Here is a 27,346-nt window from a genome sequence, read left to right as displayed (position 1 = left end):
AGGTTAATTGGGGTCATTTCGAGAATGAAGAGGACCCGGGGGGACAATGAAGAGGACTGCCTCATGTTGGGGACGCCCAGAAACCCTGGAGTTCCATACATAGGGTACGTTCATGGGGTCTGCTTCATGGGGTCGTTTCGAGAATGAAGAGGACTGAAGGCTTCTGCAAGCTGTACAAAGTATCTGACCACGTTTGCTCCTGAACTTCCCAGGAACAAGCTGCACGCCGGGCACCGCAGGGCCCGCTGTGCGATGTCCCTCACCCTGGTGGGTGTGCACAGCCCTGATGTCCCAGCCTGGCGATTCATGCACCGTGGGCACCGGGACCCTGCTGAGCTTTTGGGACCCCTCAGAGCTTTCAGGTAAGAGCCACATGGGACGGTGGTGTCCCCCAATCTGAGTAGGCACGGTCTCACCCACCTGCTCTGTCCCCCAGAGCTGCTTGCGACTGCTGTTTCCTGGAGTAAAGGGAGGCCAGTGAAGCTGCCCTACTCAAGGTACAGAAGGAATGGCTCCTCCTTCCCTTAGATGCCCTGATGGGTTTGGGCCACCCGCCACAGCTGTCCCCAGTGCTTGTCCCAGTCTCTGCAGGCCCTTGGGCAGCCAAGGGGACTGCACAGAAACAGGATAGTGCTGCTGAAGAGGCCTTGCCATTCAAGTCTCAGGGTCCAGAGGGCAGAGCCTATGTACGGAGCCCCAGGGTTTCTGGGCGTCCCCAGCATGAGGCAGGCTCTCTGGGCACGGCAGGGCATGTTGGCCCTTTGCTGCGTCCCTCTCAGGTGGCATGTTCACCTCTTCCCGTCATGGCCACCCGCCCTACCACACAGGCCCAGATGCCACTGACACCCTCCTGCTCTGAACTTGGGACCCCATTCAGGAAGCCTTCTCTGGCACCTTCTCCTCACAGGCAAGACCCACAGCTGGAAAGGGCACTGCTGCTGGGCCCCCGGCTCCACCCACTCTTCCAACGGCTGGGGACACTCGTCCTCCCAGGACTCTGCATTGGAGGCAGGTGACACCTGACGGGGATGACAGCTCAGGAAAGACAGAAAAGCCTCAGGAGCCATCCCAGCCAGGGCACACCCACCTGTGTCTTGGATCTCCCAGGAGCCCAAACCCGGCCCCCAAGGGACAGCTACTCACAAGGTGCTCGAAGTGCCTCCCCAAGGGGTCCTGGTCGGCCTTCTGGAAGCGTGGGCACAACTGCTATCCACAGGCTTCAAGAGGCAGTGCCCTGTCCACGCCCCTCCATTCCTGGTGGCCAAGCCAGGAGCCACCAGGGCCCCACCCCAGAGACAGATGAAGGTGCTGACCGCCTGGGGCCAGCCAGGACCCAGAGTCGACACCTGCTGCCCTCTGAAGGCTGCTGGTTCCCCGGGACTCCCACGACAGCCGTGGCGCTCAGTGGCGAGGCCTCCCAGGTGTCCCTCGGTAGATGTCTGACCTTGGCTGCACCGCTGCCTTCTCGCCACCCTGATGTGAGTGTGGCTAGGCAGGCAGGGCTCCCGCCTCCTGGTCGTGTTTGGTGGCTCCAAGCTCGCTGTGCTGGAGCAGGGTCGGGGTGGGGAGGGGAGGGTGGCAGGCACGCGCCCGTGCCTTCGGCTGACACAGGGGTGGGGCCTGGGACCCGGTCTGCTCCACAGGGACTCTGGTGCCGTCCCCAGGCCATCCCCCAGGAGGCTGGACAGAGGCTCTGGGACAGGGAGGTGTAGCTGGGTGGCACAGCCACACGGCAGCCGCGTGGCACCTGGGCGGGGCAAAGCAGCCAGTGGGCTGGGGCTCTGGGGCCAGGGACGCTTTGTCGGCCAAGGGCACCCAGGCCTCGATGGTGGCAGCCTGACCTGGGGTGCGGACGGGATGGGTCTGGACCCCGTGGCCGCGGCAGGCGCTCGGAGCAGTGCCATCTGCTGGGTCAGCGCGGCCCCGCTGCCTCTGTCTACTCCACCAGCCCTGGCGGGGTCTCAACCCCAACCCTGTGTCCCGGGAAGGTAGAACCAACCGTCCCAGCTGTGGTTCTGGAGGGGGAGACACTGCAGGAGTCGGCAGAGCTCCCCATCTCCCAGGGCCCCTCACACCTGTGTGAGGAAGGGGGTGAGGTCAGAGGTCGTAGAATGGGGTGCCGTGAAATCAGAGGTCACGGGTGGGGTGAGGTCAGAGATCGTGCTCGGTCACTGCTGGCCCTGGTTCTGCTCCTGGAACCCACACCTCCACCAGCCTCTGCCCTCAGGTGGTTTCCTGAGCCTGGAATGTCCCCCAGAGCCGGCTGCTGTCACTTCCATCAACCTAAAAGCCCCCTTCCAGAGAGGCCCCATGCCCCACGCCCCGCCCTGCCTGGCATTCAGGCTGTTGCTCCACCCCAGTGCGGGAAGTTTACTCCACCCTGTACCGATTTCTTCCCGAAGACCAGAGCAGCTGTCGTGGGTGCCAAGGGGTGGGGCAGGGAGAAGGGGGTGACGGTGGCCCCAGGCGCTGGTCCCAGGAGCTGCCGGGCCTGGGAAGGAGGGCCCCCAGCAACTGGTTGAGGCGGTGTGGTGCCGCCAGCCTGACTGGGCCTCCTCCCCGGGGTGGTGGGTCGGTGCCTGTCTCCATCCCCAAGCCTGAAGCCTGGCTCTCGGCGGACCCAGGCACAGCCCAGCGTAGGGCCCAGCAGGGAAGAGCTGCAGGAGCCCCAGCTTGCCCCTGCCGCCCTCGCGCGCGACCCGAAGGCCGTCCTGCCCTCCCTGCCTGCAGGCACTTGTGGCCGCTCCCAGTGCTCCTGGTGCCACCGCACTGCCCCCGTGTGGCCCTGCAGGTGTCCCGCAGCGGGACTGATGTCCCAGTGGGGCTGGGCTGCCTCCCTGGCAGGCCTGGGATGAACTGAGCAGGAGCATGGTGGGCGCAAAAGCCTGGCTACATTTGGGGTGGCCCCGCCCTGGCCCCACCCCGGGAGCCACCCACCCTCCGGGCCAGCGGGGAGCAGCGAGGCCCCGGTGCACCCCGTGGCCTCCTGCTCACACCCACAGGCTCAAGATTCTCTCTCTCTCTCTCTCTCTCTCTTTCTCTCTCTCTCTCTCTCTGCCACAGCACCTCGGCCTCACAGTCTCCACACCTAGGTGAGGCGCAGACGCCCCGCCCTCCTCCACCTCTGCCCCCGAGATCCTGTCCTCGTGGCCCTTGCCCAAAGGTCCTTCTCAAGCTAGTCTCTGGTCCTCGGATTCCAGAAGCCTGCAGGACGAGAGCCTCGCAGCAGCCAAGTATGAGCTGCCTGTGAGTACCTGTAAGGTACCTGAGTGTATCTGTACGTCTCATACTGTACTTGTACCATACACCTCTATATGTACCACACACCTGTGTCCACACCGCACACCTGAGAAGCACGCCCTTTATCTTCATTCGAGGAGCAGCCCCTCCCTGGGAGAAGGAAGGAAACTCAGTCACCCCCAATCTGGCTGCTTCTCCGTGAAAGCCTGTCTTACCTGGCCTCGGCTGCTTTCCTTCTGGGATTGTGGAACTCCTCACACATTTACCAAATCCCTCCCCAGGAGCTGGCCCACAGGATGCGAATGGGCCTCCGCGCCAGCCATCAGGCCTGCGCGAGGACAAGCCTTGGCGGTCAGGGCCGGGGCCTCACCAAGAATGGCGCGTGTGGTGGTCACGGAGAGCTGCCCTGAGGCAGGCACAGGCATTCCCGACCCAGTGGCTGATCCAGGTACAAACCCAGGGCCACAGGGGCTGCAGGGGTGAGGTGGCCCCACGGGTGCACCAGGGGAGGCCAGCAGGTGGGGATGGGCTGCCCACCACCCGGGGGGAGGGGCGAGGTGTACTAAGGGGCAGCCACGGCAGGTGCTGTCACCCTAAGCACAGGGACAGTGCAGGCCCGAGGATCAAGAAGCACTGAGAGCCTCTCTCGAGGGTAGGCGTTCACTGCCAAACGTTGATCCACATGCCCGGGAGACGGAGCTGCTGATGCCTGGATGTGTGTGTCCGGGAAAGGCCTCTGGAGTCGAGGACACGGATCTGAGCGAGGATGCGGACCTCACTGGAGTGGAACTTGGGGTCATCTGCTACTGAGCCATGGGTGTACCAAGGGCTAGGGAGGTGCCCTGCATGGAACAGGTGGAAATCTTCAGAGACCCTCCTAGGGACAGGACCCCCAAAACTGAGGTCACAGGCCGGTCACAGCCCCAAACACCCTGGACCCCACTCTGCCACAGCCCACAGCCCATCCAGTGACATCCCGATTCCTCTCATCACGGGCTCCACAGCTAAGAAACCCACAACACCAGGCACCTCCCACCGCAGCCACACAAGGCCCCAGTGGACCCCATGGAAGCCCAATTTCCGACCAGCGACACCCACCAGAACCCAAACGTCCTCATGACCTCCTGGAAAGCCTGAGCACCCCCCCACTTCCTTCATGTAAACTCTGGTTCAGCAGAGTGTCAGGACAAGGTGCTGCGAGAGGACATGGGGGCAAAGGCTGCAGGTGCTGGTGGACACCTAGGAGACACACCCCTACCAGATCAGCAGGACAGACTCATGTGCCACAGATAGTGCAGACGGCTGTAGCAAGGATTCCTGCGCCCCAGCAGGTGGGCACCCCCAGTAGTGACCACTGTGGAGATGAGGACAGTGCAGGGCGAGCCCCACGCTAACTCGGGGCAACATGGACCCAGGCACCAGAGAATGGGGTCGGCACAGGCTGGCTGTGTGACCAGAGGGAGCAGTGGGACCCTTAAGCCCACATCCACCCTTCACCCTCAAGGAGCCAGCCTGGAGTTTGTCTTCCAGAGGGAACCACATCTACAGGGCACCAGGCACAGGGCAGGTAGAGGGTCCTGTCCAGGGCAAATGTGACCAGCGCCCACCAGACTGGAAGGTTTCTCCAGAACCCACCCCCCCAAACAACCCCACTGTCCCCAGACAGACCAGGAATTTCAGTAGGCAGAAGCCTTCCCACAAGGATCCAAAATGAACAGAGAAAGGGACACCCGGACAGCCTGGAAGGAGTAACATTAGAGCAGACGTTACTCTGAGACAAGACACTGCAACTGCGAAACCAGACACATCACCGTGGAAAGCAAACGCCCAGAAGAGTAGTCCAGGAGAGTAAGCCTTGGATTGCCCAGTATAACATCTCAGTAAGCTGGGCATGGTGGCTCATGCCTGTAACCCCAGCACTTTGGGAGGCGGAAGCAAGAGGATTGCCTGAGTCCAGGGATTCAAGACCAGCCTGGGCAACTTGGTGGGATCTCATCTCTAAATAAATCAAAAAAATAGCCGAGCATGGTGGTGTGTGCCTGTGGTTCCTGCTAGGTGGAAGGCTGAGGTGGAAGGATTGCCCGAGCCCAGGAGGTCAAGGCTGCAGTGGTTGTGATTGTGCCACTGCACTCCAGCCTGGGTGATGGAGTGAGACTTCTACTCCAAAAACCAAAAAAACAAAGAAAACATGCCCAGTAGGAGATGGAAAAACCTGCAACAAGGGGTACAGAAAGCTATGGGGAGGATGCCAAAGGGGGACAGGCCCAAGCACGAGGGCCTGGCACAAACCTGCATGCCTGCACTATGTGCTGGGTCTGAGCTCCCTGTCCTGCTCACACCCCCATGGGCACGGAGCAGACAGAACAAGCCTAACAACGGGCACACGACCGAATGCCTGCAGTGATGGGAATGGTGAGAACCGACCTCATCCTGGGTGTACTCCAGACACTCACAGAGATGTGGAGGAGGCAGAGAGGAGACAGGTCAGTGGCGCTGGCTATGGCTGAGGCGGTGAACTGGTTGGTGATAGACATGCCTGGCTGTGTCATGTGCTCTGGGTCACGTTTGAAAACTGCGATTAGCCAATGGCAAGACGCAGTGCAGTGAAATCATTAATAAATGACAGAAACAACCTTCTAAACCAATTTGGGTCTGTTCATCCATATAAAGAACATATAAACTAACTCCTATAATAGCCAGTCTCTGGATTTTCAAAACCAAAGCCATGCAGGCTGGGCTGGAGAATATTCCAGAAGGTAGGCCAGTGAATGTGACATGGTGAACGTCAGGACGAGGCCTGGGATGGCTGGGGCACAGGGCTCACTCCTTGAACCTATTGATATGAAAGGCTGAAAGCGACCACGAGTCTAGTATTTCCTTTATTGCTTAGATTGCATATCCCAATGAGTACAATAAACTCCTTTTTAAAAAAGTAAGGCACATGAAAAGCCTTCTGTGCAAGTTCCGTATTACTTTGAAATTCTTATTGGCTAATAAAAGCATTTCCACTATAGAACGAGATAGCTAGAAAAGCACATGATGCATTTCTTTGCAAGCAGAAAACCTGAAGCATTATTACATTACCACATGGCACAAGGAAACGGGAAATCCAATGTGTATATGGTACTGACGTAGCTATGGTTACAATTACAAAACGTGAATCAGCTTATCCACATATGTACAGCCAGGTCCCCAAACGGTAAGCTCTAAGGGAAGAACAGTGTCTAACTGCATCCGTGTTCCGTTCCATTTACGGTCAGAGATTTGGCATTTTGGGTCTTCTTTCCGCAAGTCAAGTTGCTCTTCACCAGAGGCCAGCGTCATACGATACTGAAGACCATGGACAGATACTGTTCATAAGACACCTGAATCCAGCCGTCCTGATCCGTGTCATAGCGTCTGAATATATCTGTCAGCCTCTGAGGGAGAAAACAGGCATTCAGGTTTTGACAGTCAACAGATGAATGGGCGTGGGGGTGAGAGACACTCAGGAACCTAGTTTCAGAGCACAATGCTTCCTCATCTCCAGATGGAGCCTAGCACAGGGAGGCACAGGTAGGGTATCCCCAAACACTCCCTCTGTCAGAGCTGTCTACCATGGAGGACACAGAATGGTGGGGGAGGGAAGACACAGGGCTGCAGGCCCAGCTCAGCTATACCAGCCCCGGGTGAGCTCGGGAGAGGAGGGGCACTGGGCCCTTCTCTCCCACTCCAAGACTGTCCTGAGGAAGGCCGCTCCCCAGCAGCTTGCCTCAGCTGTAGCAGGCACCTGAACTCTGGACACAGGGAACCAGCCTCCCTCAGCTTCTCTCTGGAAGCTGCCCCCAGCAGGGGAGGCCCAGCCCTGGAGTGGCATGTGATATCACGAAGGGCCCAGCCCACTTCCTGCCAGCCTGCTTCTCCCTCTAGCAACAGGATCCAGGCTAGGTTGAGAAGCAGAGACAGGTGACCACCCACACCCCTGTAGTAGAGATGAGTAAGTGCCACTCCTAGATGAGGGACTCATGGCAACTGTCAAGTGCTCTGAAGAATTTTTTTTTTTTTTGAGTTGGAGTCTGTTTCCAGATGGCAGAGCTACTGCAGCCTTGACCTGCTGGGTTCAAGTGATCCTGCTGCCTCTGCCTTCCAAGCTACCAAAACTACAGGAGCACAACATTACACTTGGCTTTTTTTTTTTTTTTTTTAGTTTACTGTAACTAAAGTTATAGTAAAGGTCTCACCAAGTTGCCCAGGTTGGTCTTGAACCCCTGGCTCAGGCAATACTCTTGCCTCTCCCCCAAAATGCTGGGATTACACGCATGAGCCACCATGCCCAGCCAACTCTGAAGTTTGTTTGTTTTTTTTGAGTTGGAGTCTCACTCTGTCTCCTAAGCTGGAGTGCAGTGGCATGATCACAGCTACAACACCCTAACCTGCTGGGCTCCAGCGATCCTTCTGTCTCAGCCTTCCAAGTAGCTGGAGCTACAGGCACGCACCACCACACCTGACTAACTTTTTCTTTATGTATTGTAGAAATGAGTATTTGCCATATTGCCCAGGCTGGTCTTGAACTCCTGGGCTCAGGCAATCCTCTTACCTCAGCTTCCCAAAGTGCTAGGATTATAGGTGTGAGCCATTGTGCCCAGCTTGAAGAATTTTAACAAGAAAAAACAGGCACAGAGCAATTCCACTTACATGCACCTGAAAGAGGGACCTGAGAGAGCGGCTGCCTCCCCCAGACTCCCCCACCTAGCAGGGTTGCAGCCTCACTCCCACAGGCCCACGCACCTTATGTGAGCATCCCAGCATGTGTGTGGGAACACCAGCACCAAACTTCAAGAACACCCTGTACTAAACGCTGGCTTAGAGAATAATGGGTAATTTTCTTTCACACCTTTTTTTTTCTAAGATGACTACAAGTTTTCATGTTATTTTATAAAAAGTAATTTTCAAAAAGCCTTATTTTTGGAAAAAGGAAGATAAATGCAAACATTTTTGAGGAAATGTTTACTTGAGGCCGCAGCTTTCTTTAATTCCCTACCTCCACCTGGCACTTAGGCTCACCCTCCGAGGGTGGGGCAGGCCCAGGAACTGGCTGCCAGGCTGCCCCCCATGGTAAGGAGCAGGGGCCGAGGAGGCGTGCTGACCACAGGACTCCCTGTGGGACCAGGTGCCAGAAGTCCACTGGAGATCAGATGTTGACTCACGGGTTACAATCTCAAATGAAGATCCCAACCCTACCGTGACTCAGACACCGTCCATAATGAGAGTTTCACACTGTGCCTTTCTCCACAGTGTTCAAAGAACACTGCAAAAATGTCATCCAGCCTCACAGGAACCCTGAGAGGCAGAAATAGTATATATCTCTCCCCATTTTAGAGGTCTAAAGTTTCCATGTTAACAGACCTGGTTCTCCAACAAATCACAGAAAAACAGGGACTGATGTATTCAAGCCAAATCAGAGAAAATTCTCTTTTACTATCATTTTAACTAGAAAAAAATCTGAAAACATTTTCCAAAACTCCACATTACATCTAAACACCTCATGCTGTTCACATCTCTCAATGGATTCCAAGGTCAACAAGATGTGACCTCAACTTGGAGTAAAACGATAAACACTTACCTTTGAGAAACAAGTTCTACTGAAGTTTTTATGGAAAACCATTTGGGTTCTATAAAATGGAATTTGCTACAGAATAACAGGGTGGGGGTCATGAAGGTACATGGAGGTGTGCTATATACCTAACTGGCCTTGAGTTAATAATCGATAAATCTGCCACATGTGGTGGCTCACGCCTATAATCCTAGTACTTGGGGAGGCCAAGGTGAGAGGATTGCCTGAGGAGACCACCCTGGGCAACTTGGCGAGACTTCATCTCTACAATAAATCAAAAAAAGTAGTTGGGCATGGTGGTGTGTGCCTGTAGTTCCAGCCACTTGGAAGGCTCTCCTGAGCCCAGCAGGTCGAGGCTGTGGTGGCTGTGAGCATGCCACTCCCAGGCTGGAGTGACAGAGTGAGACTCCAACTCAAAAAAAAAGAAATTTGTTAAATCTGAGTGCATCCAACTATTTTCTCTGCCATTGTTTTTGTCTGAAATCTGTCCTGATAAAAACTTTGAAAGATAGCAAATGTCCACCAATCCACTGCATTTCTAAGGCTTAAATCCACGGAACCTGATCCCTACTGAGAAAGAGCAGCAACCCTGGCCTGTGTGAGGCAGCCAGGCTGGCCCCCTAGTCCTGGTCTTCATCTAAAGTGGGTCTCTGGGCAAGTCCCTCAGCCCCTCTGCACCTTCATTTTCTCGTTGGCAAGGTGAGAGAGCAGCAGTATGGACATCTGGACATCACAGAATCGCTGTAAGGAAAAGGAACATCCCAGGCACAGAGCTTGCCTTGGGGGCCAGTGTGAACTATGAGCTCTGTCAGGCGTTGGTGTGCACAGAAATGGTCCTGAGACCCCAGTGAGGGAGGCCTACGTGCCTGGGCCTGTAGCTTCTCTCTTACTGGAAGGCAAAACATGGTGACAATCACAAGAGAAAATGTGCCCATTTTCTCAGGATACGAGTTTCTTGTAAAAACACAATATACCCTAGCATATGTGTAAATAACCCCCAATACTGAAAAAATTTTAAAAAATAAGCCACCTCTTCTGAGTGGACTGCTCTATATTTCCAAGGGGAGAAAACTATTGTTTACGCTTCCATCAACTAGTTATCTCTCAAAGATGAGACTAACTTTTAAAAGCTCCAAGACTAGTTCCCCACAGGCCCGATCCCTTACACTGAAGTCAGGCACCCTGCCCTGACGGGATACCCCCGTCCACCCACAGCAACGCCCATGAGGCCACTGGGTCACCTGCAAGACGATGCAGCCCTGGATGAAGTCATCAAAGGCGATTTGCCCCCGACCTTGTCTGTCAAACTTTCGAATGAGGATGTCGTGGAATTGGTCAGAGAGCCTGTAGCCTTGAAGAGGGAAAATCAGAGTCAAGAGTCACGAGAGGTGCCAGCCCCGTGCCCTCCCTCCCAAGACTCCACAGCACCAAATGACGCAGGGCGGGTGGGAATAAAAGTACAAATTCATTCAAGGCACTCTGAGAACTACGAGATATTCCCTAAATACATTGCTCATAATAAAGTCACGTCTGCAGCACACAAAGTGACCTATTACAGATCATCTCCCCAGAAGGAGAAGTGACTTGAAAGCTGTCACTGTCCTAAGGCTAAAGGTCATCGGCTGTGAACTCAATTAATTGCACTCATCCCAAGGAAGCACCCAAAAAACACCCGCAGGGGAGCCAAGCTTAGATTCTGCCACCCAGTGGAGTTACCATTTTAACATGTCCTCTACTGATTTTATTACATGTATCGCTATAGATGTGAAAGTTCTGCATGCTTCGATGCCCTGGGTGCTTATCACTAGAGAATGCTTTGAAAGCCAGAATATCACAGAAGGCCTTCAGCTAACAAAATGTCATTGTAAGGACACAGAAGTGGCTGGTGGACACGTGCTTGACACCGGGGATCGCCAAGCTGGCCTGGGAAAGGCCAAAGTCTCTTGAAGGGTCATCAAGTGTTAGGGTTCCATTGCCTGTTCCATGAGCATGTTCTGAAAAGGCCCCGCTCTTCCGCAGGAAGAGAGTCTGAAGAGAAGTGGACACGTTGGACGTCCTCGGGCCAGGATGGCTGTGGACACATGGAGGGCACAGCTCGCCTGCTTCCTTCCCTTCTCCCCTGAAATCCCACTACCTGTGTGACCGTGGCATCCTTGATTCATTCAGGAGACAAGATCCAGGTGCCAACATGTTCTACTGTTTTCAGTCTTGCTGGAACCTTTGCAAGGACACGTGCACCTACTGTCTGAGTGAATCTCAGTTAATCACCTGCGTGACTGCTTAGCCACTCCACTGACCAAAATGAAAACATGCAGCATGTACACAGAACCTTCCAGAGCAGTCAGGGCGTCTTGTGACTTAGGTTCATGGGCCCCTAAACAAGTCATGGAGTCAATCTGGGCCCCCTACCTGCAAGCTGAGCAGAAGACAGAACCCCAGCTCAAGCCAGAAAGGGACAGCAGGGTTGTGAAAGGTCACCACTCTCCTTCACCTCTCCCAGCCCATCTCCTACTCCCCACACCTGTCAGAGCAGGCCAGGCAATGTCCAGGCTGAGCCCTGAGCGCCGAGAACAGGACCTGGGACACAGCCACCAGGGCCGGCCCGTCCAAATGTGCACAGGGCACGGCAGTCATCATGGGCCTCCTGCCGAGACTGAAGAGGACAGAGGAGATGGTGACAGAGGCTCAGGAGTCCAGGCTGCACAGACAATGGGAACAAGTCTACTGCCCCAAGAATCCACCTCTGACTTCCCTGATCAGCAGTAATATTGTAGGGAGAACAAAAAGCCAAACTAGTAAGAGAAGAAAATGTATCTAAGAAGCCAAAACCCAGCAGCAACTGTTCCCTAAGAATTTCCTTTCACAAAAGTCCATGTAAGAGAAACACCACCCTTGGAATGCAGAGGGGCTCTCTGCCAGCACCAGCTAGAGGGCCACGGCATCCACAAGGCTGCACCTGATACACCCCTCTAGAGTCACGCTCTTGGACAAAAGCTCTCTGACTCTGGAAATACCAGGAATGAGACAAGCCAAGCTTCGGCCTCCACAGCAATCACCATTCCACCTCCCAGGAAAAACAAGCTGCCCCACCCAGTAGGACAAGGCCCCGAGAGCCACAACTCTAAACTAGATGAGCTTGGCTGCCCCCTGTGGGAAGTGTGGACCCTCCCTCAGCCTGTACAGTCAGAGTGAGGCAGTGTGGGGCTCCTCCACCCCCAGCCCATCTCGTGTCTGTCCGGCACGCCATCCTACAGGACCCTAAGGGTGACGGCAGCATTATCCAGTAAGGACAGGAATACCCTCTCCTCGCATCTGTATTTCCAACATCCAAAAAGCCCTTGTGGATAGAACAAACACCTTCTCTACCTAAGAACCAGCAAAAGGAAAGGTGACACTGCCAGAAAGCCTCCCTGCAGATATGTCTGAGTCAGTCTGTGAAGCCTGTGAGGGGGCAGTCAGCACAGGGCTGCAAGTTGCCAACTCACTGGCACCCCAGCACCAACAAACGGCACAGTCCAGCCTGTCCCCGTGTGGCCACCTGGGAAAGGTTGGATGGTAATCAGTAACAACCACAAGCATACAGCAAACGTGCCAATAGGGCAGTGAGTTAAATGGCACCACATGACCCACATGTGGCACAGGGTGCCAACAGCCAAGGGCAAGAAAAGGGGTGGAGCTGCTTGTGGGCCTTGCCAGGAGCCCAATTCAGGCAAAACAACCATAAAAAAAGCACGGGGACAACACCAAAAGGTAAGTCAATGACAGTGCCTTCATATGCAAGTGTCCTCATGCTCCAGAGACAGGGTGAGTGCTCTGGGAAAATACACTGGTCCTGCGTTTCTTAGAACACTTCAGCCATAAAAAGGGGAAAAGCAGACATGGCAGCAAGATGGATGAAAGCTGAAATAGGTGATGGGTAAATGGAGGTCTGTTATACTTTAACACATTTTTCCTCATAAAAACAGGCAATGGTTGCCGAAGGCTGGGTGGTGGGAGGAGATGCCTGCGGAGTGGGAACTTGGGTGGTGAAACTGCCTTTGTGAGACATGCGCTGCCCGAAAGAGCGTTTACTACATGTGCACTGGCCTCCAAGTAGACTGACAACCCTAGCTGCACCTGCTGAGGTGGGCAGTTCCCGCCAGGCAATGAATCACAGAGCAGGAGGACAAGCCCCTCTTCTCATTCCAGGTCTTGCTGCCTGGCACACCGTGTTCGTAATAAAGGCGTAAGAAAATGCCTGGAAGGATCGTAAAATCCACCCTGTGGCCCCGAAGAGTCCCACAGTGCTCCAGGTTGGCCCAAGACACCACAGTGAAATCCTGCAGGCTCCACTGCCCGGTGATTCCCTCAAGCCTGTTATGAGCTGAAGTACAGCATCCCTGGTTTACGTAGGAGCAAAGTACCTGTGCCTGGGGGTCAACATGAAACAGGAATTTCTGCTTCTGAGGCTGATTTCCTAACAGTTTCTACAGAAAATCTTGCAAAAGAACCAACATGCAGAAAGGACGACAAGGCTCCTCTCTGCAGAAGATGCAGGAGAGGTCCCGGGATGCCAAGAGTCAAACATGGCAGGCAACTCTTGAGAACAACCAGAGAAACGCTGCAACAGCACATTCACACTCCTGAAGAAGCTCAGGAAGGGAGGGAGGAGTCTGTCACTACCCAGCACGAGCAGGCCTGCTGGCTACAGACGCCGAGGAAAGGCTGCATGACCGGCCATGCCTCTGGCTGCAGCTAAGCAGTTTTCTGGAATGTCGCTGGCCAGACCAGGACAGAGGGCCTGAGAGACTGGGGAGCATTGTCTACATCAGTGCTTCTACTGTGAGTTCTCAGGACCCGATGGTCACCAGCACAGAGTCAAAAGAGAGCCCAGGACTTGACAAGCTGACATGAAGACATTCGTGGCACTAGAGGTCACCTGTTTAGCAATATTCACAGGGGCCGGCTTGGCCAGAAGTCCTTGCTGCCTTCACCCCCACCTTGCAGTACTGGACTTCCTAAGCTCCCACCCTCCCTGGCCCTGCACAGGAACAGCGCTGGCCTCTCTGTGGAGGGCTGTACCCTTCCCTCCCAGCTCTTCTGTACCTTCCCCGGGAAAGAGAAACCAGTCAGGGCTCTGCCAGTTCCCCTCACCTAAGGGCACAGCAAGGTCAGCTGCATTCCAATTCCAACATGGGGCCATCCTGCCAAAATCCTGGCCCACAGCTTCTTTCCCAGTGGCTTTCACTAGGCCCTATGGGTGCGCTCAAGGGGCGAGAAAGGAGAAGACAGCGGTAAAGCACATGCTGGAAGGAAAAGTGGGGAGGAGGGCAGAAGCCACAGTAACAACCAAAGGAAATAATAAGCTTCTGATTAGTAAGACTTGAGATATCTAGAATGTACAGAGTATAATCTAACTTCCCTTATCTTTCCAGAAGACATTTATAAGCAGCCTCTTAAGTAAAACACAGAAGGGTTTTCGTAAGATGGGCCACATAAAATTACCCCAAACTAGAATCTTGGTGTAACCATCACAAGCCTTGGACTAGTCCCAAGCATTTAAAGTTTTTTCTTTGTCAACAAAGATCCCATCTTCCTCTCAGGCCCAAGACCTGCACAGGGAAGCCCTTCAACGCACTCTGGGTAGGTTCTGTGAACACTCCCAAGAGGCACAGCACACTGTCATACACCCAATCTGACGTGTGTGTCTGGGTGTGCACACACACTGAGCACAAACACGTGGAACGCACTTGAGAATGGGCGCACGCTCCTCCAACCCTCCAGCTGAGGCACACAGTGAGGGCCGACCAAGAGTCAGACCTGATGGCGTACAGAACCACTTCTTGGGGCTACTTTGCCATCGTTTCCACGTATTTTGATGCATCGTGAAATTTAAACTTCCCCTTACCATTTTATTTTTACGTATCCACTTTTAAACTGTCTCAAAAGCCACATTCTCAATTTTGTTTGTGACATCACTCCATTTCACAAAAGATGGCTGGTTTGCATAGCCCTTATCTCATTTTGGATAAAAAATGTATCTGTGTCAAATGCAGTCTTCATGACAGAAATAATATTAAAATATGAACCTGTGTGATGTAAACATAAAGCAACATTTTACAGAGACTGGGTTAAAAAATCAGTCAGCTCAGTCGAGTAAAAAAAGACCTTCTGTGGCTGTCAAGGCTCCAAAATGACATATGCTACGCAATCAAGACAAGTGAATTACCAAAACCTGAGAGTGCTTGCTTGAGCTCGTTCTTGTCGATCATCCCGGAGTTGTCCCTGTCGTAGGTGCGGAAGACGTTCTGCCAGTCTGTGATATACTTCCACACACCGGTGAACTCACTGAAGTTCACGCCAGCCTTGTTCTCGCGGTCAAACATGGCTGAGACAAAGGGGAACATCAAGAGTACACATCAAGTCCAACTTCCACCTTAAGCAGCGAAAGATCCAGTCACAGCAAACTCATGCCACGGCTTCCCGTCAGACCTCAGTCCTTTGGGACCCCAGCAAGCGCCCAGCTGACTAGCCACTAAGGGCCAGCTAATAAACGCCTGTCTGCATAGGGACTGAGTCCCTAACAGTCTTGGCACAACTGCCCAGAGTAGAAATGTAGGGAGCTACCACCCAGGCCTAGCCCCTGACTCCAATGAGAAGAGCACACACTTGCAGCTGTGAGGCAGACTGTGCTAGCATAACATCCCAGTAGTCCAGTACTTTGGGAGGCTGAGATGAGAAAACTGCTGAGCCCAGGAGTTTGACACCAGCCTGGGCAACAGGATGAGACGTTGTCCCCAAGATAAATTTTAAAAGTAGCCAGGTGTGATGACATGCACCTATGATCCCAGCTACTTGGAAGGCTGAGGTGAAAGGATCACCTGTGTACTCCTCCTGGGCGACAGTGAGACTCGGGCTCCAAAACACACACACACACACACACACAAATGGTAGTACCTCAATCGACATACACACAGTACTTGACACTGAAGTCGACTCTGAAATGCACTTTCTCTGGTGGGTTCACTTGTCTACCAGGCAGAAATCAAGTACAGAGGTTGAGCGGCCCACCCCAGCTCCCAGCTCTCGCCTCGAACACAGCTCTAATTCCCAGAGCTGACCTTCCAACTCTCCAGGGGCCCCCAGCACTGGTGCAGGCTCATAATAGCCCCAGGTCAGGGAAGCTGGCTCTAATTAGAAAAAGGCCCCGCCCCTGGTCCTGCAGCTTTCAGTCTAACTCCAAGCCCACACACACAAGAATCTATAAATACATTTATCTGTAATTGCAGGATGGTTAGAAAATACAGAAAAGTCTGAATTGCTGTTACAGAGAAAATGATAACTCATGTGGTCTCTTCAGGTAAGCAGTGTATGTAGAGGGGTCAATGTAAAACTGCAATGTGTAATCTTGGTTTGGTCGGAAGTTCATGACAATTCAATAAAATTTCACATGATGAAAAATACTGTGAAAAATGGTGTCTGTTTCCTCCAAGCAACTGACAACACTTGTGCAATGGCGGGCTGTTTTTCACATTCCTCTTCCATGATGCAGACTGTATGTGGAACATGAGGAATGAGACATGCAGGCAGGTAGAGGTCTGCTGCTCTGGGGCGCACAGTGGGCACCATGGAGAGCTGCATGCCGGGCAAGGGCTGAGCAGAGGGCAGCTTCCAGGCCCAGCCCCTCCAGCAGGGAGGCAGTGGCTGCCACCCTCTGTCAAAATATTTTGTAGTGCTAAGGCCAAGCCCCTGCCACCACCCCCAGGACTCGGGTATCTTATATACAACACACTCTGCAATACACTGCTGAGCTCACAGGAAAGTAGGGACCCCTCAGGACTAGGAAATGTGTATGAGAGGGGAGAGAACAAGCACCAGGCTGCTCTGGGAACCACCAGGAGGCCATGATGCCTTGGCCCAAGAAGCAGGAGAATGAAGCCCAAGATTCCACAGCAAAGGGAATCTGAAGGGAGCCACACCTCCCAGCTAAGGAAACCATCCGAAATTGCAATGGGGTGAGGGCTGGAAACACCATCAATCTCTCCTAAGAACATGCAGATGAGGCCTATTTGCTCTTGGGCCTGGAGCTCAAATCCCTACTAGTTGTGCAGTCAGGGAGATCCCAGGCTCCCTCCGAAGGACGCACCCTCACACAGGCCCCACCCTCACACAGGCCCCAGTGTGCACACATCAAGGTTGCATATGAAGCCACAAAACACACAAAACTCAGGAAAACATCAAAGAAATTACCACTACTCTATGTGTGAGCTTCAGCAGAAACAAGAATCACTGTAGGTCATGCATGGTGGCTCAGCCTGTAATCCCAGCCCTTTGGGAGGCCGAGGCGAGAGGACTGCCTGAACCCAGGGGTTCGAGACCAGCCTGGGCAACTTGGTGAGACCTCGTCTCTACAATAAATCACAAAAAAGTTAGCTGGGCGTGGTGGTGTGTATCTGCAATTCCAGCTACTTGGAAGGCTGAGGCGGAAGAGTTCCCTGAGCCCAGCAGGTCGAGGTTGTGGTGGCCGTGAGCATGCCACTACACTCCAGCCTGGGCAACAAAGTGAGACTCCAGCTCAAAAACAAAACAAAACAAAACAAAATAAGAATCACTGTAGACAGTCCTCCCCAGGAGTTCACACAGTTAATCAGAAACACAAGGTAAAGGAGCTATATGTCATATGTACCTACAATTCTTCAATAAAAACATTTACTTAAAATTTAAAAGACTACCATATAAAATACTTGAAGAAAAAAAGAAATTGTATAAACAAACAAGCAATATCTAAAGACTATCAAAAATAACCAGGTAAGACTTGAAAGTAACTGAATATAATCTAGAAATTTTAAAGATATGTAATCTTTAGAAGTAGACACAGAAAGGACAGGTTAAAAAGTAAAATAAAAATAAAGAAATAGTGACAGCAAACATACTTGAGAAGAGGTGCAGACAGGGAGGGCAGAATGCAAGGGCCCTCCATCTAACCAGAGTTCTAGAAGCAAGAAAAAGATATGAACCCACAGACAAGGGAAGCAAGACCTGCCTCCAAGCAGGACAGATGAAAGGCCGCTCTTACTTGTCTGTCTGCAGATACTCACATATGATTGACCTGACAGTCACTGGATTAAAGGGAGTCCATGTGCCTGAAAACAAATAACAATAAGAATTAAGCTAAACGAAAATCATTTTCATAGGAAACAAAGTTCCTGATCTATAACGAGAGACACAATAAAGTAAGTCCTTGGTTCTAGAGAGGTGGCTATTGGTTGGGGCACAGTTCCCTGGGGATACTCTGGGCGATGGTTTGGTTGCCACAGCCACTGGGGGGGGAGCATTTCCTGGTCAGGGTCCGTCCTGTGGTATATAAGAGTCTTTCACGTCTCATCAGACATTCAAAGTCATCTATACTTGTCTGAGGCTTGGATGATCCTATTTAACACAGAACCAACAAATGGTTTTATATTATTTTAATAGACACTGAATTTTCCAAGAATGCAGCCACCATATAAGTTGAAAGGGTTGCACTTAGTTTTATTAGGAGCTTCACTAGTTATCATTTCGGAAAATCCCACCATCAAGACCACCCTGCCTGGGGACCCTCAGAGCTTAACTTGGATGCCATTGCTGACACGAACTCTACATACAGGAGTAAGCACTGATCACTGTCTTAAGTTTTCCTTCAGGCAGCACACTGGACACAAACCATAAAACCATACTTTACTAAAATTGCAGCCTGGGCTTTATACTACTTTCCTTTAAACTGTGAATAGGTAAGCTATACTATTCTCTGATTCACTGTTGAATCTGTTACACTTGAGAACTTACAACTGTTTATCAACTGTGGCGATGGAATTTCACCAATACCCCTATGCCCCAAAACCTATTTTCAGAAGGATTTGCACCTCCAATAATTTTTATGCTCACTAAATATAAACTAAAAAAATTTTTTAATGTGGGGGAGATTACTGGCTCTCCCCATTACCCATTTGTATAAAATACACCCTTTTTTCCTTCTATACACAAAACAGCTACAGTTCTGGGCGGCACAGAGAGACGGCACCTGGTCTCAGAGTAACACTGGTCTGTCCCTGGTCCAGTCAGGGTTCCTACTTGGAAGGTAGGTGATGGGGTCTGCAGGTGCCATCCCTACGCCTCCACATGCTTGCCCTTTGTCACTCTGGGCTCACAGGGCTCCTCCCAAGTGCCACATCTGCTGGGCTTTCTCTCAACCTGAAGTGTGACCCCTCCTAAGATACACACAACTCCCTCCCCGCAGGGGAAACTGCTATAAAAACACAGAGCCACGTGAACAAGCAGTATTTCCCACGCCTCAGTGGAAGTGGAGGATGCAGAAGACAGCAAGACTGGTTTCATACTCCCATCACCTCCAGGGATCCTCTCTCAGATTTTCTGGGCCAGCCACGACTTCCAGCATTCCAGTCTTTCCCTAGTAACCAGCATGTCTAGCTTAGGTAATGCCAGAACCACTCAGCTAGCAGATTTCCTGTCAGATTATAACTTTCAAAGAGATTGTTCGTGTACCTACAGGTCTTGCCTCAACTCCAGCTCTCCAAGAACCAAGGGAAACAGAAATATACACATTATTTTCCACATAAACTGGGTAGACCTAGCTTTTTCCACCCATAATTTGGGGATAACACTAAAGCCATAAGAAGCAACATCCTAAATGACTGACGTTGCAGTTGTTTTTGTGCTTTCCCACTTAAACCTCAAGCACACAAAGAATCTTAGAATTTACATCTGACTCCCTTCTCAAAGGGGGGAAGGAAAACCTACCTCATCTCCTGTTCTGTGAAAATATGATGACTTTGTATTTGCCAGGTTTACGCTTTCTTGAAGTATGTGCTATTAATCAGAATCCTAAATTTTGGCTGATGAAAAGTTTAGTGAGTGGTAAAAAGTCAACATTTCACACCCATCATCGTGTATACAACTGAAATGCCTAACTACTTAGAATCTTGTACAAAAAAAGGGAATTTTTAAGTTTTATTAGTTTTTGAGATGGCGTCTCGCTATGTTGCTCAGGCTGGTCTCAAACTCCTTGCCTAAAGCGATCCTCTTGCCTCAGCCTACCAAAGTGCTGAGATTACAGGCACAAGCCACAACAGGCAACTCTCATACTTTATAAATGTCACCACTGGCAATCTCTTCTACTTTCCTGTATCAGACTCTGTGATTTCCAAACTTTCTGGGCCTTTCTGCCAGAGAGAAATTAACTGTGTAAGAAGAAATGGTAGCCCGGCTTGGTGGCTCAGCCTGTAATCCCACACTTTGGGAGGCTGAGGTGAGTGGATTGCCTGAGCCCGTGGGTTCGAGACCCACCTGGGCAACTTGGCGAGACTTCATCTCTACAAAAAAATAAAAAAATCAGCCGGGCGTGGTAGCACATTCCGGCTACTCGAAAGGCTGAGGCGGAAGGATCACCGGAGTCCAGCAGGTCGAGGCTGCGGTGGCCGGGAGTGGCCACTGCACTCCAGTCTGGATGACAGAGTGAGACTCTAACTCAAAAAAAAAAGAAGACATGGTATAAGAAGTCCTGTAGTACTTGGCAGGCTGAGGTGAGAGGATAGTGTGAGATCAGGAGTTCAAAGCTGCAGCGAACTATGATCACACCACCACACTCCAGCCTGGGCAACAGAGTGAAACTTCATCTCTATTTAAAACAAAACAAAACAAGACGGACTCGGTGGCTCAGCCTGTAATCCCGCGCCTTGGGAGGCTGAGGTGAGTGAATTGTCTGAGCCCACGGGTTTGAGACCCGCCTCATCTCTACAATAAATCAAAAATCAGCCGGGCGTGGTAGCGCGTGCCTGTAATTCCAGCTACTTGGAAGGCTGAGGCGGAAGGATCGCCGGAGCCTAGCAGATCGAGGCTGCGGTGGCCGGGAGCGGCCACTGCACTCCAGTCTGTGTGAAAGAGTGAGACTCCAACTCAAAAAAACAAAATAAAACAAAACAAAACCCCCAGAAGTTCTGTGAGCTCAGAGCACAACACTGGTATTTAATGCATGGAATTTTCCAGGTCTTTGGTGCCTCTTCAGGTTCAGCAGAATGCCATAGTTCACCAGTTACCTTCTACTATGGCATACACAGCCACGACTGGAAATGCGGCCTTTCTGAAAAGCAATTTGAACACTGACCAACAGCATTTATAGTACTTATAGCCTTTGACCTGATAAATTCCACTTCCAGAAACTTGTTCTATGAAATAATGAGACAAGTCCCTTCAATATTTATGTCAATGAAAACTGAAACCATCTAAATGTCTAATAATGAAACACTGTGAGCTCAATTTTGGTACAGACCCTATCTTTGCAGTTCTGTACCAAGCCCAAGTACAAGGGAAGAAGGAGCAGACTCTGGTGGAGGCAGGCGTGGCTTAAGAGTGGAAAGAGATCTAAACTTCCAGTCATCCCACTGTTATGTCCGAAGAGACTGAGGTCAGAGATGCTATGACTGACCTATAGCCGTTAAGAAACTTGTCATCAGCCAGGTTCGGTGGCTCAGCCTGTAATCCCGCACCTTGGGAGCCTGAGGCGAGTGAACTGCCTGAGCCAGCGGGTTCAAGTCCCGCCTGGGCAAGTTGGTGAGTCCTCATCTCTACAATAAATCAAAAATTAGCCGGGCGTGGTAGCGCACGCCTGTAGTTCTAGCTACTTTGGAAGGCTGAGGCGGAAGGATCGTCGGAGCCCAGCAGGTCGAGGCAGCGGTGGCCGGGAACAGCCACTGCACTCCAATCAGGGCGACAGAGTGAGACTCCAACTCAAAAAAAAAAAAAGAAACTTGCCATCAAATCCTAACCCTTCTGTTTCCCTCGAAGCTCTGGCGAGGTGACCGACAGATCACCTGAGGGTTCCCAAGAGCCCCCGGCCCTGCTCCAAGGCTTGAAGACTCACTGGGACCCACAACACTCGTGGTTAGTCCATTATAGAGAAAGGACACAGCATAAAACCAGCCATGGGAAAAGGCCAGGAGGGAATAAGAAGTGGCAAGGAAGGGCGCAGTTTCTCCAGCCATGAGCTGTGACCGCACGTGCTTGTGGGGCGAACAGGGTGGCTCTCCTGAGCCTGGGAGTCAAGGGTTTGCTGGGGTTCAGTCACAGACACTCCAGCCACTCAGAGAAAGAGTAGGTGTTTGCTGTAAATCACACTGTTGGTACAGACTTTCCTGGTGACATGGTACAACATGGCACAGCGTGGCTCAAGGCTTGGTGGCAAAACGCCCTCATCAGCCGGACCATTCCAAGAGCTCAGTTCTTGGGAGCCGGCCAAGGGCCATCACTGCGCAGGTCCTTCTTGGGAATGTGAAGGGTCTGAGCAGGATTGCTGAGCAAACCTTTCCACACAGGCAGATCAAAGCTGCAGGTCAATCTCAAATTCCCTCTGCTCCATCCCAGGGGCAACACATACCATCACACACTTAACCTGCCTGGGTGAGGAAAGTATGTAACTAGATAGTACTCTACTGGGAACTGTCCTGTTCTAGAGTTTGATTTTTCTCAGTTCTTTTTAATATGGGATTACCAAGACAGCCACAATTCTATGTGATAAAAATACCTACGAAAAGCCTGAGCCCGCGGGTTCGAGACCCACCTGGGCAGCGAGACCTCATCTCTACAATAAATAAAAAAATCAGCCGAGCGTGGTGACACATGCCTGTAATTCCGGCTACTCGGAAGGCTGAGGCGGAAGGATCGCTGGAGCCCAGCAGGCCGAGGCTGCGGTGGCCGGGAGCGGCCACTGCACTCCAGTCTGGGCGACAGAGTGAGACTCCAACTCAAAAAAAAAAACAAAAAAAAACTACAAAAGAATATAAGAATTATTATTTGTTTAAAGCACAGCTAAAAAGTGCCCTCCCCCCAATACATCAATATGCTATGGCAAACTTACTTCAGAAGCACAAAATAGAGGCTTCAGAAAAATTAATTTCTCATAATTCCAAGAAATATGTGGAAGTTGGGAAAAAAAGTATCAAACTCAAGATAGTTTGTGACACGTTATTCAAGAAGAAGACCAGACAACAGACCTCTTCTGTCTTTCTTCATACCTGCTAACCGCAGACCTCCCTGAGGGCAGTCATTTTTAGAAACTCTCCTGTGGAAACAAGTCTTACAAAGGAACCAGTGTGTGGGATCCACAAATACTTTCTCAGCAAGATTTCAACCAGATTTTAACAGAGAGCCCTCAGAAGCACAAATTTAACTGAAGTTGAGAAACGATCCAACTTTGTAACTTCAGTTTTCCTACCAGTAATATTGATTTTCTGAAATAGTATAGTTTTACTATTAGAACAGAAGCTCAGTTCTGGGAGAACAATGAGAAATCAAAATAATTTCAATTATATTAGTACAGGAATTCCACAGGGTGTGGTGGCAAAGGCCACAGTCCCAGCTATTCCAGATGCTGAAGCAGAATTGCTTAGGCCCAGGAGTTTGAACCAGCCCGGGCAACAGAGCAAGACCCCATCTCTCAATTAAAAAAAAAAAATTCAGAGAAGAGAACAAAGACAACTTTTTTACAGACAATATCTCCCTCGGTTGCCCAGGCAGCAGTGCAGTGCATAGCCCACTGCAGCCTCGAATTCCTGGTCTCAAGAGATTCTTCCACTTTGGCGTCCAAGAGTGCTGGGATCACAGGCATGAGCTGCTGCACCAGGAAGAAGAGAACTGATATGCAGCTATCCAAGGACAAGTGTGGTGTTTGTACACACAATGCAACAATGAATCTTCCTTCATGAAGCCTACAATCTAGCAGTGAGACGGTCACAAAAATGACAAGACTACAAGAGGAGGAAGGCAAGCATCAAGAAAAATACTGGGATGGGCCTGTGGCAGGAGCAGCGCACCTTCACCTTAGGGAAGGGGTTATTGCATCAATCACAGTGGAGCAAGCACAGAGCCCAGGGCAGGCAAGTGGGAGACCCAGGGCACTGAGGAACAGAATGGCTCAGCTGAGGCATTTAGTAGGCACCATCAGGCAAAGACATGGTGGAGAAACACAGGGCCTCAGAGTGAATGCTCAGACGTGAGGAGCAAACATGACGCCGAACATGAGGAGCATGCGGTGTACCAAATACATGAAATACATGCACCTGGATTCAAATCCAGGCTCTATAGCTTGAGAGCTACTGCAGGTAACTCGGCATACAAAGCATCGCTAGTACTTAACTCTGAGAGGTTGTGAAAAGAACTAGAAATTCGTCCTTATTAATAAGCTGCCTTAGTCAGACATGGTGGCTCACACCTGTAATCCCAGTACTTTCGGAGGCTGAGGCAAGAGGATTGCCTGAGCCCATGGGTTCGAGACCAGCCTGGGCAACTTGGTGAGACCTTGTCTCTACAATAAATCAAAAAATTAGCCAGGTGTGGCAATGTGTGCCTGTAGTTCTAGCTACTTGGAAGGCTGAGGAGGAAGGTTCATCTGAGCCCAGGGGGTCAAGGCTGTGGTAGCCATGAGCAAGCCACTGCACTCCAGCCTGGGTGACAGAGTGAGACTCCAACTCAAAAAAAAAAAAAAATCAGCCGGGCTCAGTGGCTCAGCCTGTAATCCCGTGCCTTTGGGAGGCTGAGGTGAGTGGATTGCCTGAGCCCGTGGGTTCGAGACCCATCTGGGCAGCAAGACCTCATCTCTACAATAAATCAAAAAAAATCAGCCGGGTATGGTAGCATGCGCCTATAGTTCCAGTTACTTGGAAGGCTGAGGCGGAAGGATCGCCGGAGCCCAGCAGGTCGAGGCTGCAGTGGCCGGAAGCGACCACTGCACTCCAGTCTGGGCTACAGAGTGAGACTCCAACTCAAAAAAAAAAAAAAATTGGCTGGGCATGGCATGGTTCTAGCTACTTGGAAGGCTGACGCAGAAAGATCGCCTGAGTCCAGTAGATCAAGGCTGCAGTGGCCAAGGTGCCACTGCACTCCAGCCTGGGCAACAGAGAGAGATTCCAATTCAAAAACAAAACAAAACAAAAAAAACTGCCTTATCCCAGAAAGAGTGAAGAAATGTAAAAAGATACTCAAAATATAGAGAAATAAAGTAAATGTTAATCATGCTGGCTGAGGAGAGAGTAAGGCACCTAAGACTAGGTCAGAAAGTTTAAAATTCTAAACTCTTGTCACTGGCAAGCCACAAATTTAACTTTAAATTCTTTTGGCAGTTAATTTGAACTCTCCCAAGGCAATTCAAGAAAAGTACTCCACTGGGGCCACATGAGAGGGTCTGATACACAGTTAGCATGGGTTAAGCCAGACACTGATTTCAAAGTATATAGGAATGGTGAACTCAGCATCCTTCAGGCAATTCTGCTAAAACTTCCCCCTCCCAAGCAGGCTTCTTGTAGACATCTGGTAGCAGCTGAAACCAAGGGTATGATCTGACAGATACTTGCTGATGATTAGGAGCTACACTCTTTAACAACCAGTTGAACTGGGGCAGAACTTACACCTTTTGGTGAAAATACAACAGCCCGAACACACATGTTGGAACAGGAGGTGTCTCCCTCAGCCCCCAACAATGCTAACCTCAGGACAAGGTTGTGAAGTTCCTAGCACCATGTGTGGAAACCACATCAAACCATTAGGTAATGGAAAACCATCAAAGCTTGGAGATGGCCTGTTACAGTCACAGTGGCAATGGTGTTAGCTACTACCAATGACCAAGTGTTTGCTACGTGCCACATGCCAGACATCATACAAAGTACTTTGCATGCATTTCCTCAACTTACCCTCTCAGTACCTGGGAGAACACTGAGAAGGTCAAGTGTTTGGCCAAGGTCACATTACAAAACTGGTGGAGCCAGGACTGGAATTCAAGCGGGCTGGCCCAAAGTCTCCACTAGAGCTCCCCAGGACTGACAGACCCCCCAGGATAGGCATGCTGTGAGGTCGAGTATTTGATCATCATTCCCAGTTGGGAAAGTTTACACAAAACCTAACCCTGGTCAGTACTCTAAAAAATTCAAGCCAACAGACAAAAAGGAGACTGTTTAAAAGGTTCATAAATCTTGCATTACTCACTGGAAAACCATGCAAAAGTGAACGCCTCTGAGGCATGACCTGAAGAGGGTATTCCACACAGCACCTATCACTGTGGTGACTGACTACTTGAATCTGACCACAGTTAACATATCATGCGATGAAGTCATGCATTTTGGTCAACATTTACAAAGTTTCAAGCTGAGATACACCAAACTGTAGCCTATTGAATTCCAGGTTCTCTCGACCTCTTTCTAGTATCCCTGTCTTGTACTACCCTGAGTATAACTCAAGCATCAGAGACGCAAATCAAAAATAAAAAAAATCTGATAATAATTAGAGAAGGCACAATCATCAGGGCAGAGATACTGGAATTTCTTATGTGCCTAGAATCAATCTATATATAGGCATGTGAAATAATATGCCAGTATCTGTGGCTTAAATGATGTCAGTGGTATCTACTGTTCTATAAGGTAAGTGTGTTAATCTGAAAGTACAAATCCTCGATGTAACACAAATCATTAGACACTGAGACTGGATTCCTTGCATGAGCCAAAAGTGCGGGTTTCCTTCACTCCTGCCCCAGCACAGCAAGGCAGCGTCCAGCAGCCAAGTTTTCCACTCCTAGTCCTGTCCCCAGCAACATCAGACTGCTTCTACTAACGATACTACTTTCGACATCGTCACAACATCCTGAAATCAACTCCTTTTCCAGCTTCAGTGGCACGCTTCTGGAAAGGCAAATTAGAAACATAATAATCAGAAAAGACAACTGCATCTGAGGGATTACAAAAAAGGCGGCAGTCAGGTGTTTAACAAAATAAAATGTCTCTCATAGCACTATCATGGATTAGTCACACAAAAACTGGCAAGAGCGTAACTCCGGAGAGCCCCCAACACACTCCCACGTCTCCCCAAAGTTCTACTGCCAGCACCTCCTACATACCAATCCTCCCCAGGAATCCAGTCCTAGAGTTTTCACAGTTCCTGGAGAAAACACAGTCCCTGTCACCCCCCTAGGGCCACGTGATGACCCCTGGGTGTCCTTGCGAATCCTCTCCAGAGAAGACACAAAGTGTCCAGACCTAAGAAACTCAAGGACCTTCAGCATACCTAAAGGATCTCTGCCATACAAGGCTAACCCTCCATTCCTCTCCTAACCTACATGCTGGCGTCCATTCTCAAGAAGCACATCCTACACTCACACACACAGCTATTCAGCAGGCTGGGCGAGGCCTCACGCAGCAATAACAACGGCAACAAGAAACCACTCCACAAAATAAGACAGAAACGTCACCACGTAACAGTGACTAACAGTGATAATAATTTATCTTAATGATTGCTTTGTCCTTGGAAAATAAGTTCCAGAAGAAAGGTTATTTACTGTGAGCAAACCAGGCTTGCAAAGTATGGCTCCCAAAGGCAGGCCCCACCAGCCCACTCACCGTTGGATAGCGCTTGCTGGAGCTCGTTGTCCGATATCACGCCACTCCTGTCTTTGTCAACTCTACAAAATCAAGAAGGCCAGATGAACTGGTGATGATACAT

At 50.8% G+C, this 27,346-nt stretch overlaps 1 protein-coding gene across 1 annotated transcript; it reads right to left on the bottom strand.

Annotated features, from left to right (window-relative positions):
* Positions 1 to 6,101: 6,101 nt before the first annotated feature.
* On the bottom strand, positions 6,102 to 27,346 carry PDCD6 (programmed cell death 6). Its single transcript, XM_008072833.2, is given in 5 exon segments — positions 6,102 to 6,659; positions 10,075 to 10,184; positions 15,042 to 15,200; positions 17,911 to 17,955; positions 27,244 to 27,346. Coding segments are annotated over 5 exon segments (516 nt in total). The 3' UTR covers positions 6,102 to 6,560.

This window comes from Carlito syrichta, unplaced genomic scaffold (genome assembly GCF_000164805.1).
Source record: "Carlito syrichta isolate Samal-C Ts95f unplaced genomic scaffold, Tarsius_syrichta-2.0.1 Scaffold315456, whole genome shotgun sequence".
Lineage (NCBI taxonomy): Eukaryota > Metazoa > Chordata > Mammalia > Primates > Tarsiidae > Carlito > Carlito syrichta.
The sequence above is the reverse complement of the archived record's forward strand: the minus strand, read 5'-3'. Positions and strand labels throughout refer to the sequence as shown.